Source organism: Danio aesculapii, chromosome 9, assembly GCF_903798145.1.
Source record: "Danio aesculapii chromosome 9, fDanAes4.1, whole genome shotgun sequence".
Classification (NCBI taxonomy): domain Eukaryota; kingdom Metazoa; phylum Chordata; class Actinopteri; order Cypriniformes; family Danionidae; genus Danio; species Danio aesculapii.
In genome coordinates, this window is record NC_079443.1 from 38429100 (window position 1) to 38443599 (window position 14500).

Consider the following 14500-nt stretch of genomic DNA (forward strand, 5'->3'; position numbering starts at 1 on the left):
CACAAGAACTGGCTTAGAACCACTTAATTCATTTTTGGGGGAACTATCCATTTAAAGCTATGAATATAGTGTCACAGGCTGAAGTCCAGTCAAGAAACTTATGAACACATTTCTGTAGAATGAGACGACATGTTGAAACAAAAGAGAAAGGCACAGTCGAGGGAGCTTTCACACAATATTTGATTGGGAATTGAGGATGGCATTGCATGATCGATGGCTTCATTTAAACCAAAATCCTTTGTCGACTGTAAGGTTCAAGAGTCCACAAAGGGCTGTTTGAATGTTGCGTATGATATGTGGTGACAACTAAATGCACTTGTGAGCTGGTTTTAAATCTAGGGCAAGTATATCATCAATCACCCACTTAGTACATCTTCAGATGGGTTTATTTTACCCTCCCTCAAACATTCGTTGACAAGCCACAGTCAAGAACTTCACATCTTCGTGAACACAAGAATAGACCTTAAGACTTTTTGTTCAGTTAGTGACAATTGCTAGGAAGAAACTAGGGAGAAAATCTTGACACAGGAAGCCTCTTGATCTTTATGACTGTGATTACCATGGAAGAAAAGATGATTTTGGTCGGGTTTTGTGAGTGTCTCTGCTGTAGAAAATAGAGAATTGTTTCAGTCAATCTCTATCTTCACCAATGCTGAAGATCTATTCTGGGGACAAGCACTGCGGCGTTTACTCAGGCAGTTAGGCTATCACAAGTCTCCCCGCTGGGACTCAGTCATCCTGTCTCACAGATAAAGCTCTGTTGTTTCCCCTGCTATCAGACTTCACCTTTGTTAGACATGTAGGGAAGCAGTGATTTGTGGTTGGAAACCAGCAAAACCCACGTTTGGGGGAAAGTAAATCTTTTAATATGAAAGGCGCAATATGTAAGATTATTTTTTCTTCATTACAATATACACTGTATAAATGTTTACTTAAAAGTTTGGCTTAAGTTAATTTAATTAAACAAAAAAAAATTCTAGTCAGCAATCAAACTGACTAAAATATTAAGTTCAACTTTGTATAAATTATACTTAAACAATTTATTTGAAATCTGATTAACTTATTGGAAAAAGTGAAAGGAAAAAATATTTCTTGTCATTATTTTTTACAGTGTACATAAACCACTACAACAGTGTTATATATGTTTTACAGACTTATGTACTTATATCAACCCGAATGTTTAAGAGTATTCAAATTTAACACGTGAGACAGAAGTATCGATGACGTATTGTAACAGAATAATAAAATACATTTAGTATTTAGTGTTATAATAAAAACTCTGCTGCTTTAATGTAGTGACACACTCATCAGAATCAGAATCAGAATCAGAATCGGTTTTATTGCCAAGTGTGCTTCACACACACAAGGAATTTGTTTTGGCTACAGAAGCTTCCAGTGTACATAAAGTGACAAGTGACAACACAAAATAATCTGAAAAAATAAAATAATAATAATAAAAAATGATGAACATTAAACAGATGCGGTTAGTGAAGAAACCTGGATGTTGAGTTGTGTGTACAGATTGTTATAAATATACAGGTTATAAGGTGCTGTGTACAAGTGCGAATGTAGAAAGTATTGCATTGTATATTGATATAAGGTGCTGTGTACAAGTGCGTATGAGAAAGTATTGCACATATTTATTGCACAGTAGGGGAATATTTAACTGTTCATAAGGTAGACAGCCTGAGGAAAGAAACTTTTCCTGTGTCTGGCTGTTTTTGTGCTCGGTGCTCTGAAGCGCCGACCAGACGGTAACAGTTCGAACAGGTAGTGTGCTGGGTGTGAGGCGTCCAGAGTGATTTTGCGAGCCCTTTTACTCACTCTGGAAGAGTACAGTTCTTGAAGTGTAGGAAGGGTAGTGCCAGTGATTCGTTCAGCAGTCCGGACTATTCGCTGTAGTCTACGGAGGTCAGTTTTGGCAGCTGAGCCGAACCAGATGGTGATTGAAGTGCAGAGGATGGATTGGATGACAGCTGAGTAGAACTGTACGAGCAGCTCCTGTGGCAGGTTGAACTTCCTCAGCTGACGAAGGAAGTACAGTCTCTGCTGGGCTTTCTTCACAATAGAGTCTATATGAGTGTCCCACTTCAGATCCTGAGAGATGGTGGTGCCCAGGAACCTGAATGACTCTACTGCAGCCACAGTGCTGTTCATGATGGTGATGGTCATTTTCTCCCATCAGCAATTGCTTATTTTGCTTGTTGATGGCTTTCAGCTTTATTCTGCTTAAAACTACCATTTTTTCAAACTTTAGCTCATCCATTAACAGGATTTCTGCAGGAGTCCGATAGGATAACATGAAGACTTTATCTCCTATGCTTCCATACGCAGACACTGCGTCATTAAACTACGACTTTGTTTGTTGTGGATGTGTGGAAAATTATATACTGTGCCTTTAATAGTTAATAATTGCATATTGGTCTCATTTGAAAACCTGGTCCCTGTTTAGCTACACTTGATACTAATGGCCCGTTTTCACTGAGTGGTACAGAACGGGTCGGTACAGGTCACCATTATCAGGCTTGCATTTCCACTGCCAAAAGGGTACCAATGGTACCATTGGGGGCCATGGCGTACAGCTGAAAGTTGCAGTCGACAACATTCTCACTCGAGGAAATGTCAAAGTAAAGCTGTACGAGTCGTTTACATATCATATGAGAAGCACTTCTCACAAAACAGATGATTTATACACAAATACTTATGTATAAATGTTCATTACTAATCTTTCTATGAACATGATTTGATTATAACTGCAGATCAATGACAGTGCAAAATAGCCTACTGTAACATCTGCAATTATATAAAATAAATAAACACAACATATATGAACACATACAGACACTTACAGTCTCCTATATGTTGCCAATTACAGAAAAACTACACACAGCATACATTCAGTCCTTATTTGAGTTCAAAAACAACATGCAATATGTATCCCACAGTTATTGCAAACTGTGCAAATCTGTATTTTTACTCTTCACCAGCACATGTAACCTCCTGTTAGAAAGTAATTCTGTCATTCTGAGTTCAAAATAGTTCAAAAGGTGATAATTATAGTTAAACATTGCAGTTTGTTCATGTTTTAGATTGCTGAAAGAATGATTTGGTCCTTTGTTTTTTCCGCTTCACTTTCGTGTTTGTCCATTAATGAGTGATGCTAAATACAGGTGTCAGCTGGGTCTAAAACGGTTTAGGGTTATGACTTTGACCACTTCATTTCCGATGGATCATTTTCATGGTGTAGTTGTCATGTGGTTGAATATTTTTGAACTGCCTCTAAAGACCTCTTTGTCTGCTTCTCAACAAGTTCAAAAGAGCACCAAAACGGGTTCAACCATTTTTTTTTTTATCACTTTAACCATGCATAACTTCACTAACATAGTAAAAGCAAACAGAAGTCTGAACAGTATTAAGTATAGTGCAAATTAGTACAAGCTTGATAATAAAAATACTGTGATTTAAGTAAAGGTATGATGGAATATATTAATGTCTACATTCATAATATTTTACAATTTGATATCTTAGCAACTACATAACACCAGTGTAAAATGTGTTTGTGGTCCTAGTAAATATTTGTTTAACCCTTTTTTTAAATTTAAATCTACAGGTTGATTCATGGAGGTCAACTTCTAAATGGTTTAGCTGGTCCTACCGTTATGAGTGCCGCCCCCCTCCTCTCTACTACTTGGTTTGCTCCTGATCAGAGAGCTACAGCCACCGCTATTGCATCACTAATCAGTTACCTGGGATCAGCCTGTGCCTTTTTGATTGGTCCATTGGCCGTCCCTGCACCCAATGACACTGAGAAATTGGGAACCGTCATCTACTGGAACCAAAACCACATAGGAAACAGAATACAGTTTGTTCTTTACACAGGTAAGATGTTGTCTGCTGACAATCCAACAACAGCATTCATTCTGAATCAATATTGAATTATTTCAAGCATTTGCCATACAGAAAAGCAATCACAAAAAAGCCATCCATGCTAGCTCTCCAAATACCGCAATCAAACGTCTTAACGTGGTTTGGGTTCACCCCACTGTAAAGATTTCCTCGCATTGTTCTGCTTAACTGATTCAGAAAATTAAAACATTTTCAGAGAGAGAGAGGGAAATCTTGCCAGTAATAGATTGATACTCTGTTTAAGTTGAAAGATGTTGCCATTACTTTCATACACACACACACGCACACACACAAAGACATTGATTTGCTGCTTGTTCAGAGGTCATTGAAACACTTTCTGCAACATCAAGATGCATCCACAGACACCTGATTTTTCAAGTGTTATAAAACCATTAGAGAAGAATGCTATAATAGTATATACAGTACCGTGTGGATGTACAATGTCAACTGGTAGGTTTTGCTATACTCTTCAGCTTTGTACTTTACTGAAGGAGTTCTCATGTATGCTTTTTTGCACAATGAACATTGTCAATTCTAGACACTGCCTTTATACAGTTTAAGGTCATTGGTTAAAAAAAGAAACTGTATAGGCTTTCAAATGTAATTCAGTTGATGCTGATTGCTCTCATAATTGTATTTTCACTCCAAGAGGTATTGCAATGGCCTTTTTTTCATTTGCTTTCTGAAATGTTTAGAGTGCAAATGCTGCTAATCTGGTGCTTGTTATTTCGAGACTTTCTGAACGTATACATTCATTATCAGCAGCACAATAAAAACTGCTAAAATCTACTTCCTTCAGTCATATTATGATTTGGAGAAGTGATTTCTACTTTACATTTAAAACGAGTTAGATACTCTGTGACAAACAGATCTGACAGTTTGACAAAATCAGCCCCCCTTTGATCTGTTTTCTGATCTGTAAACCAGTCTGGTATGAAACAGTTGGTAATGCGCTCATTTGTTTGTTTCATATTTACTTTGTATTCGTAGAGATAAAGGAGACTTTTATTAGTTTGGTCTTCTGATGAAACTTGTTTGGTGAACTTTTTTCATCTTTACATATTCAATAATTCAATATACTATGATAATCAACATGCATGATATTGATATTGTATTGAAATAAATAACACGCATAGTTATTTATTATTTAAACTTTTTAAGAATATTCACATAGTATTTGCATTGGTGTTCGTAATGGCCTACTACTTTAAGAAATATTAATTGAATATCCTTTAACTCTGTGGTCCTCAACCCCCGATCCTTGGACCGATACCGGTCAGTGGATCAATTGGTGCCGTGTCCCACATGAAATCATTAATTACTTCCGTTTTATTTATTATCTGAGTCTGAATGAACAATTTTATTTAGAAAAATGACCGTATTTCCTCGGTTACATCTTGGTCACTTGAGCACCAAAATTTAATCCACAAGCTAGCAAAATTAGTAAGAAACAGACATCTTTGGAAAGTTTCTTTTGTGAAGAGGAAAAGGTCCAGCGAAGGACTCACGAACTGCCAAGGAATGTAACCATGACCCATTTGTCAGTAAATCAGGTGAATCCAGCATGTCTGTGCAAAAAGAAGGTCGACTGCTGGAGATCACAAATGACGACGGGTGTTCACATATTGCGTCTTTTCCACGCACTAGTTTGTTGTTTCCAATGGCGGCCAGAGGCTTATGCAGATAGATTAGGAGCAATGCATATTTGTATGGATATATCCGATGTGATGCATATTTTGTATGGAATATATACATTTCGGATTCCATTTTGTATGGAACACACACCTAATCACCCACCCCCCTGGTTAAATTGTCAAGCCTTGACCGGTCCATTGTGACAAAAAGGTTGGGGACCACTGCTTTAACACTGTATAATAACCCAATAAACAGTTTATGTACAATAGTCCTATAAACAGTTAAAGGATTAAACAGGATTCAAAGTTATAGTAGCTTTTCTTTCTGCTTAGGTCAGTGTTGTGATAATATTGTAAGCTATGATTAAATGGTTCAGTAATTAATAACATTTTACTTTTATTTTTGTTCAATTTAATGTGTTCTTGCTGAATAATAGTATTCATTTCTTTCACAAGGTCTTCCTTAGCCCAAACTCTTAAACAGTGGTTTATAACTTGGATTACTTGAGATGAAATGATTCATTAGTGAAATAAGATTTTTTGTCACACCACCCAACCATATGCAATCCTGCTCATTTAATCCATATTTTACAACAGAAATGGCAGATTAATGGAAACTATGCTATAGAAATTAAGTAGCTGAATTAAAGTGCTACCTGTCCCTGCAAAAAACTGCACTTATTTTATCATGTGGATGGCACTCAGGAGGACACAAAATTTAATAACTGTGCTGGCAATGTCAGTGTATCCAGTTTGAAATACAGTGTGCCAACAGGTATTTTTCCGTGCTTGGCTACAGCAATAATGAACTTGGTCACACTGTCACAAATTCCAGCACTGGATGAGCTCGATGGAAAGCAAGAGGGTTAATGAGCTGATCAGTTGTTTCATTGTGCATTTCCTCCCTCTACAGGATTGCAATAAATCTGCTCGACTCGTGGTTAACTCTAGATTAATGTGAGCCATCTAATGACCGTTAATGATGTTGGTTTGGATACTTCTCTCTCGCTCTCATTAATTTGAATTTAGTATCTGAAAATTGCACTGAAATGCCAGGGCCGTTAAGCTCTTTTTCTAATTAACAGAGATAGATTAAGTCTGAATCCGTAAAATCTTTGTGAGATTTGATGTTGACACCAGAGCCGCATGATAAATGTTGTGTGTGTGTGTTTTTGTGATCTTGCAGAGTTTGGGATGATTGCAGCACTTTTCGTGGCTGTGCTGTTCTACTTTCCGTCCAGGCCGCCGATCCCTCCTAGCGTGGCAGCGGCTAGTCAGCGTCTCAGCTACAGGAGCAGCATCTGCAGACTGCTGAGGTATAATAATGTCCTTACTTTGCAGTCTGCTTGGACTGTTTTAAAAAGAGAATAGCTAAAGGCAGGAGGGTTAGGAAGTGTGAATAGTTCACACAAAACTGAAAGTAATTGTTGATCACTGCTGACAAGCTCCGGAAAGAAACACAACAGTAAGCCGTCTGACTTGAGTACTGTATTTTAAGTTTTCTTAGCATATGTGAGCTAGACGCTGTATTTTAGGTCTTCTAAACATACACAGAGAAAGATCTCTGCACAGATACTGATGGAGTTTATTGATTCTGGAGTGTAACACACCATTCTAGGTTTAAATTCAGAAGCACATATGAGATCTAAAATCTACAGTACAGTACATCAAGAGCAAGAGCACCTATTTTACCCCTTTTACAAGATGTAAGATAAGCCTTCGGTGTCTCCAGAATGCGTCTGTAAAGTTTCAGCTCAAAATACCCATCAGATAATTTATTATAGCCTCCAGTATCTGTCAATTTCGGTGTCTGAATACAGTGTAGCTGTTTTTGTAGCCTGTGGCTTTAAATGAAAATGAGCTGCTTCTCATTTTCCCACTTGCCTGTCTGCTTTTCCTGCATTACATCAGATAAACAGCAGTCAGTGATGGAGACAGACACGGATGAAGCTGAAATACAGTTTATTAGTCAAAAATACCAAGAAAGTTTTTTATTTCATGTATTTGTGGTGGAGTTTATTCAAGACTTTCTGAAATGATGAGTCACACACACATGACATTTGCAGTACACACACACATATTAGCGTTTACTGACACCTTGCGACTGTGGTGGTTATATAGCTTAAGAATTGCATAGCAATTTTACTGTGTTCATTACAAACATGCTCTGTTTTAAAAACATTTTAAACATAAAACTCACAGACAGTTGGAACAGATATTTTAATCCCAGTTTAATTGCAAAAAAGAAATGTGTATACATGTTATTATACAAACATGGCACCTGAAAACCGCACTCCTATATCACATTGTGGTGGGCCTCAATATCACTGGAGTTTGGGTCCAATTTCAGTCAAGAAATTTTGAAAAAAAAAAAAATAGACTTGTTGGGCATATATCACTCCAATATGACAGTGGAAACACTATACTTTAAAAATTTTATTTATCCTTTATTTTACTAGGAATTTCCCTTTGAGATATGCAAAATGGCAGCACAAAAAGTTTCAGATACAAAAAATACACGTACATAAAATATCACTAATTAAAATTTACACAACAAATTCACATGATTCTTCCAGGTAAGACTACAAATGATTTTAAAAAATATTTAAAGATGCAATTGTTTCTAACATAATACTCAAACAAAGATGGCAATTTACCCAATAATGCTCTAGTGGTGAATGGCAGCATATGCATTTTCCTCCTTTGTGCAGGGAAAATCATCCAACTATTTTGTACAAAATATAATGATGGGTACATAAAGATGCATTCCTGGTATCATATTGCAGCATGATATATACAGTCCAGCTTTATTTAATAACGACAGGTTTGCATGCATATAAACTACATCTCCATAAATCTCTTAAAGGAAACGGCTTTGGATAGTTCTTTTTCTTGCTTTGAGAGGAAGACACTTCTTAATATGAAAAATAAAACCCAATTTAGGCCTGAACTTCTTTATGAGATTTTCAATATGAATATTAAAACCCAATCGTTCATCAAGCCATATGTCCAAATATTTATAACTGTTTACTCTACACACAGTTCTGTCCAAACAGCTTACAAAAGTTGACTTTAATCATAGGTGCTCTTTAAAATTATTTTATTGCTGTAATGGAAAAATTACAGCCATTGTCTGATTCTTAAGTATCAGTACTTCAGACATTTTTTTATTAGTTTCATGCATTTTTTTGTAAACACTTGTGGACAATCTAAATAAAAAGCATAATTTTGGTTTAAAAAAAATCTGAGAAACTTTCATCAACATTGGAGGCTGTTGATGAAAGTTTCTCAGACTTTACTCATTCAAACATGTTTTTGTAGGATCCTTAGTTAAGGTTAGAGAGTTTTGTCTCACTTCCTGTTGTTTGATGATTGCGTAAGCTTACATGGTTATAAACCATACTATTGCTTGTTTCTGCTTCTACTTTTCTTGAAAAATGCTATGCTATTTCAAGCGATCCCTACTTTTAAACACTGAAAACATGGAATGTCAGAAAAATCTTCCATTAGTGAGAAAGCTTTGTGTCATAAATCATGGAAAATTCTATCAGGGAAGAAAGATCTCAGTACAAGATCTACAGACTCTGAAAAGCCTGAATCACAGTAATTGAAAATACATTTATAGCTTGAACATCAGCGTTTCTTATTGGCATTCAAAAAGATGCTTTGCTAGATATATTTACAGTACATAGACGCAACAATAGACATCTGTTATTTTAGGGCTTTTGTAACCATCTCCCTTATCTCAGAATGCTCTCAGAGGTTTTTCTATTGCTTTTACAAAAGAGAATCTTAATGAACAGGGTCTTGTCATTTCGCCACTCACCATATGCCACGGTTGTCATTTAATACAGATCAAAGACATGATCCTCTCTCTGCAGATTAATTACCCATCCTTATGATGCCACATGCTGACCATCCTTAATAAATACAACATCTTGATCTGGACATTTAGTTACCCAGTGTAGCTCATTGTGACCACAGTGGGATATTTTTATGCCTCTTGATGTAATCTCGCCTTCGACGCTCTGGGCATTTGCAGTATTCACAGATCAGAGGAAGCCATTCCTGCTTTGAATGCATTCTCACATCAACACTAGAGGAATTGGCTGAAATCTGTGGACTGGAAAAGCCTGTTGAGCGTCCACTGTTGTGGAGAGTCTGTAGTTCGACCCCCCTCTGAGGAACGCCAGAACTTTCCCACTCACAGAACTGAAAGCAACGAGAAAAACAATCATGAATGGATGGAGTCACCCCATAGAGACTGTAATGCTGTCTGGAGTCCCACCGATAGGCAGAGTTCCAGTAGCCATCTTACATTTGTATCTGAATGAGGCGGTGGATTGGTACAGCTTTGTAAAACAGCTAGTCTATGGGGACAGTGCATTGGATACAGACCGGGGTCGTGTCATCTTGATTGCATTTTAGTTTCAGACTCTGAACTCCCAAGTCCTTGGCTCACCTGGCTTAGTAAAGCTTCAAAGTAGTTTGAGCTTGATTTGTTCTTTTACAGGAACTATTATCCAGAGTTTGATTACTGTGCTAACAGTGATGAAAGAGTGGTATTAGTATTGATGGACTTGCCGTTAAAAATGGTTGCCTCTTGCAAAATCCTCATTTTGGGTTATAAGATCCCAACAGGGCCTGCCAAGGACAAATGGCACTTAGCTGATGATCTTTCTGGCTTGATGGCTCCCCTGAATCTGTCAAAAAAGCAAAGAAAGGCTTTCTCATATCCCATAATCTAAATAAGCTCTTGGTGGGGAAAAAGTGCATAGATATCGATTTTCCTCCAGCCGTGAGGTTAATGAAACGGGTACAGTTTGGAGAAAGGGTTCTCCATCAACGCTTTCTTTTTTTTTTTTGCGTTTGCCCTCTTCAAGGGCTCACCACACACTTTGTTTTTAAATAGACTGGTTGTAAATGGTAGAACTTCCTTCACACCCAGTGATTCACACTTGGAGATAATTATGAGTAGCGAGATATGTACATTGAATTTTCTACACATAGCTGCAGGTGCATTTATTATAGATCTGGTTCATTTGTGAACTCTACATAATTCGCACCTTTTCATCCACCTGGTCACATTCATTAAAATGAAATGCACTTCTCGTAGCTGTTTCAGAAATAAATTGTCTTTGGCAAGCAGCTTACATTTTTAGCATCTCAGCAGATCCAACCACAGGAAAGTTCAAGAAGAGTTTGCTTTGGTATTAATACAAATGATTTCATTAAATTAGGGATGCACCGATATGGATTTTTTAGCTGATATTGATAACCAATAACTCTTAAGATTTGGAGGCCAATAACTGATATACTATAGCCGATAAATATGAATATTTCAAAATGTTATATTTTTATACAGTAAACAACTGATTTTATTTAAAAAACTTCATAAAAGTTTGAACTCATCTTATGAATTGAATAGCCTATTCAAAGCAAAAAAAAGCAATAAATTCAAAATTGCAAGGTGATTATATAGAAATATATTTATGATTTTACACAAATCAGCATGCAAAAAATATATTATTTCCTTTTCTTCACATAGCAAATTAACATGCAACTGGACTGTTGCATAAAAATAAGTTAATAGATTAAATAACAAACTGGGATTTAATTAACAAATAAGTGAAATTTAATATATTCCAAGTGAAATGAAAGAACTAAGAACTGAAACCAGCTCATATATTCTTGAATAAAACGTGTTACTATAATATACATATGTACAAACTTGTAATGTCCGAAAAAGCGTTTTGAGAGGTTGAGAGCCACCGTACAAATGAAAAGCTAAATACAGATAGTATGTTTTACTTTAGAAAATGCGGCATTAATTCATCCCGTTTGGCGTTTTAGATTCCTTTGAACACATGTAGGTGCTGCTTGTCAATCAGACAACACTTCTATGTTCGTTCTTGCTGTCAATTGCGGTAAAAATGATCGATGAAAGGTTTATGATAAACCACTGTGAGTTTGAGACTTTAACTGCAGGCTCTGTGTGATGCGAGTGCAAATGAATCGGTGTCAGAATTATTCTCGAAAGTCAGATTTTGATTGAGCACAGGTGACTTCATGACAAACACAGTGCATGTGGACAGAATGTGGTGGAGGGTTGAGAAACCCCAATGCTGGATTCAGTGACTGGCTCACCTCTCCCATATGAACAAATAATCATATTAGATTACAAACAACCCGACGAGTTGTTTTAGCACGTGTACATTGCTACCATTATGTTTACACATGCAATATTTTCCCTGAGGCAATTTAAACCAAAATACACAATGACACTCTATCAAACACACAGATGAAGTCAGAATTATTAGCCCCCGTTTATTTTTTTCCCCAATTTCTGTTTTAGGGAGAGAAGTTTTTTTTTAACACATTTCTAAACATAATAGTTTTAATAACTCATTTCTAATAACTGATTTATTTTATCTTTGCCATGATGACAGTAAATAATATTTATACAGCTTCTAAACTATTTATACATTTAAAACAAATCTATACAGCTTAAAGAGACGTTTAAAGGTCTAACTAGGTTAATTAGATTAACTAAGCAGGTTAGAGAAATTAGGTAAGTTAATGTATAACAATGGTTTGTTCTGTAGACTATTGAAGAAAAAAAAAGCTTAAAGGGGCTAATACTTTTGACCTTAAAATGTTTTAAAAAAAATTAAAAGCTGCTTTTATTCTTGTAGAAATTAAACAAAGACTTTCTCCAGAAGAAAAGTATTATCAGATATACTGTGAAAATTTTCTTGCTCTGTTAAACATCATTTGGGAAATATTTAAAAAAGAAAAAAGAATTCAAAGGGGGGCTAATAATTCTGACTTCAACTGTATGTACAATGATTATGAAAATGGTTACTTACTGCATTCTTAACGCACAGCAATACCACACAAAGAAAGGACTGAAGGAATAAACAATGTGAGGAAAGCTTTGATATAGTGCACTGGACAAGTCTGAACAAGTTTGACCCATGCATGCAGGCAGTTATGTACAATTACGTAATCTATCGACTTAAAGATATCGGCCTAATTTTGATATTGGATCGATAACGATAACATTAAAAATAGCGTTTATTGGCCCATAACTATATGGCCGCTGAAATATCATACATCCCTACATTAAATGTATTATTATTAATGTAGATTTAAGAATATTTAAATGAAATCGATATAGATATTTCATTCGAGAAATGCTAATTAAAAACTACAGTTTTGGTCAGGAATTTCTTCCCTTCAAAACCTTAGATCCCTAATACCCGGATTGGCCTATGGATTAAAACATGCTAATATACCTTGTTCGATTAAAAAAAAAAATGTTAATAAATGCCCTGGTGTTAAAAATGACTAGGACAGGCAAAATCTTCATCTTGGGGCCTTGCATCCCTCAGTCGACAAAGGACAAATGACACTCGTCTAATGATCCTTCTAACTTGATGGCCCCCCAAATTTAGGACAAGAGAAGGGCAGTGCAATCAAACTTTCTTTTCTTCAATCAAACCAAGTGCGAAAACATCCTTAACAAGCCAAATACTAAGAATTAGACTGCAGCAAGTAAATTCCACATAGCGCACCGCTTTGAAAGATAAACAAAGCGTCTGTGGAGGGCCCTCGTGATTGGTTTCAGATGCTCTCCTTTTTATTGGGGAAACGTTTCCTCTCGGGTAAGTCTGGGAGCCGCTGTTTGGGACACTTGAGGGAAAATAGGTAGAGGAGTGAGTGAGCAGGGCGGGTGATTGTAATTGGGTTGGGAGTGATTGGAGGTCTGCCAGAAGGCACACATAAAGGCTGATTCCACGAAGGGATTCTCGACCTGTTTCAGTCTTGACTACAGCAATCCTGCGACTGGATGGATGCTCATAAAAATGCTAATGCATGAAGAGAAAGCATCCCTCATTGCAAGGGATTTTTGTATCAGGGCAGGATTACCACAAAATTGACAGTAGACTAAACCATGCACTGTGCTTGTATTAATGCTGGCATTAATGCTTGTATCCACAGTTGTTGCTTGGCTTGAAGAAGGATTTGTTAACAAATAATACCTGTTAGTGAGTCTCACAGATAATGTGATTACAGGGGAAAAGTATTTCAGCTGTGCCCTACAGAAATTTGATTTGTTAAAAACATGCAGATGCTGATGTTATGCATAGCTTTGTCCGGTGGCTCAGTTAGATTTAATTAGATGTTTAAAACAATTGCTTCTTGGCTAAACTCTTCATCTTAATGTCTGTATTTTTTTGTTAGCATTCTCAGTGACACCTTTTTCCAGTTGCTGCAGGAGCTGAATAAATAAAACTGATCCCCTAATAGTTTTGTCAAAACATTGTCATGCCTTATTCATTAATTCACTCATTGTTACTCATAATGACATGGCATTTGGATTAGCATTTAATTTTCAAGTTCATCAGTATATTAATGTAATTTTGTGCAGATTAAAGTTGTATTGTTGTGACCAATGTTTGGGGTAACGGATTGCAAGAAACATAAGTTACATAATCAGATTACCTTTTGTAAAATAAATCATAAGGTAACATATTAGGGCTGTACGATATTAGGGAAAATCTAGTATTGTGATATCTTATTTTTCTGCGCTACATATTGCGATATGAAAACAGTTTCACAAGATAGTTTGAATAATAATGGATTTACTATCACTTAAAATAGATCAAAACTGTAAAACGCTAAGTTACTGTTAAATAACACATTTGATTGAACGATTTAATCCCATTTTAATAGCAGATTAGTTTTTGTCAAATAAATTATAAAGTAACACATAACTGTTTACATAAAAATTCTGTATATCGAGTTACTTTTTTCAAGTAGGTAACACCAGTTACTTCCGAATCTGCAGCTCTTTTGTCTATAAGATTCTGACAGTATGATAACCTTGGATAAAAATTTAACAGAATTACTGTATTGTAATTACTTGTCTAAAATATGTTCTTTTTAAATATCTG

General features: G+C 36.1%; 1 protein-coding gene across 1 annotated transcript in view; it reads left to right on the plus strand.

Moving 5' to 3' along the window:
* slc49a4 (solute carrier family 49 member 4) overlaps nucleotides 1-14500 on the plus strand; it is a 73440-nt gene that overhangs the window by 16348 nt on the left and 42592 nt on the right. The window contains exons 3-4 of the mRNA XM_056465655.1: nucleotides 3611-3879; nucleotides 6727-6856. Of these exons, the coding sequence (XP_056321630.1) occupies nucleotides 3611-3879; nucleotides 6727-6856 (399 nt within the window). The remainder of the gene's footprint in view (nucleotides 1-3610; nucleotides 3880-6726; nucleotides 6857-14500) is intronic.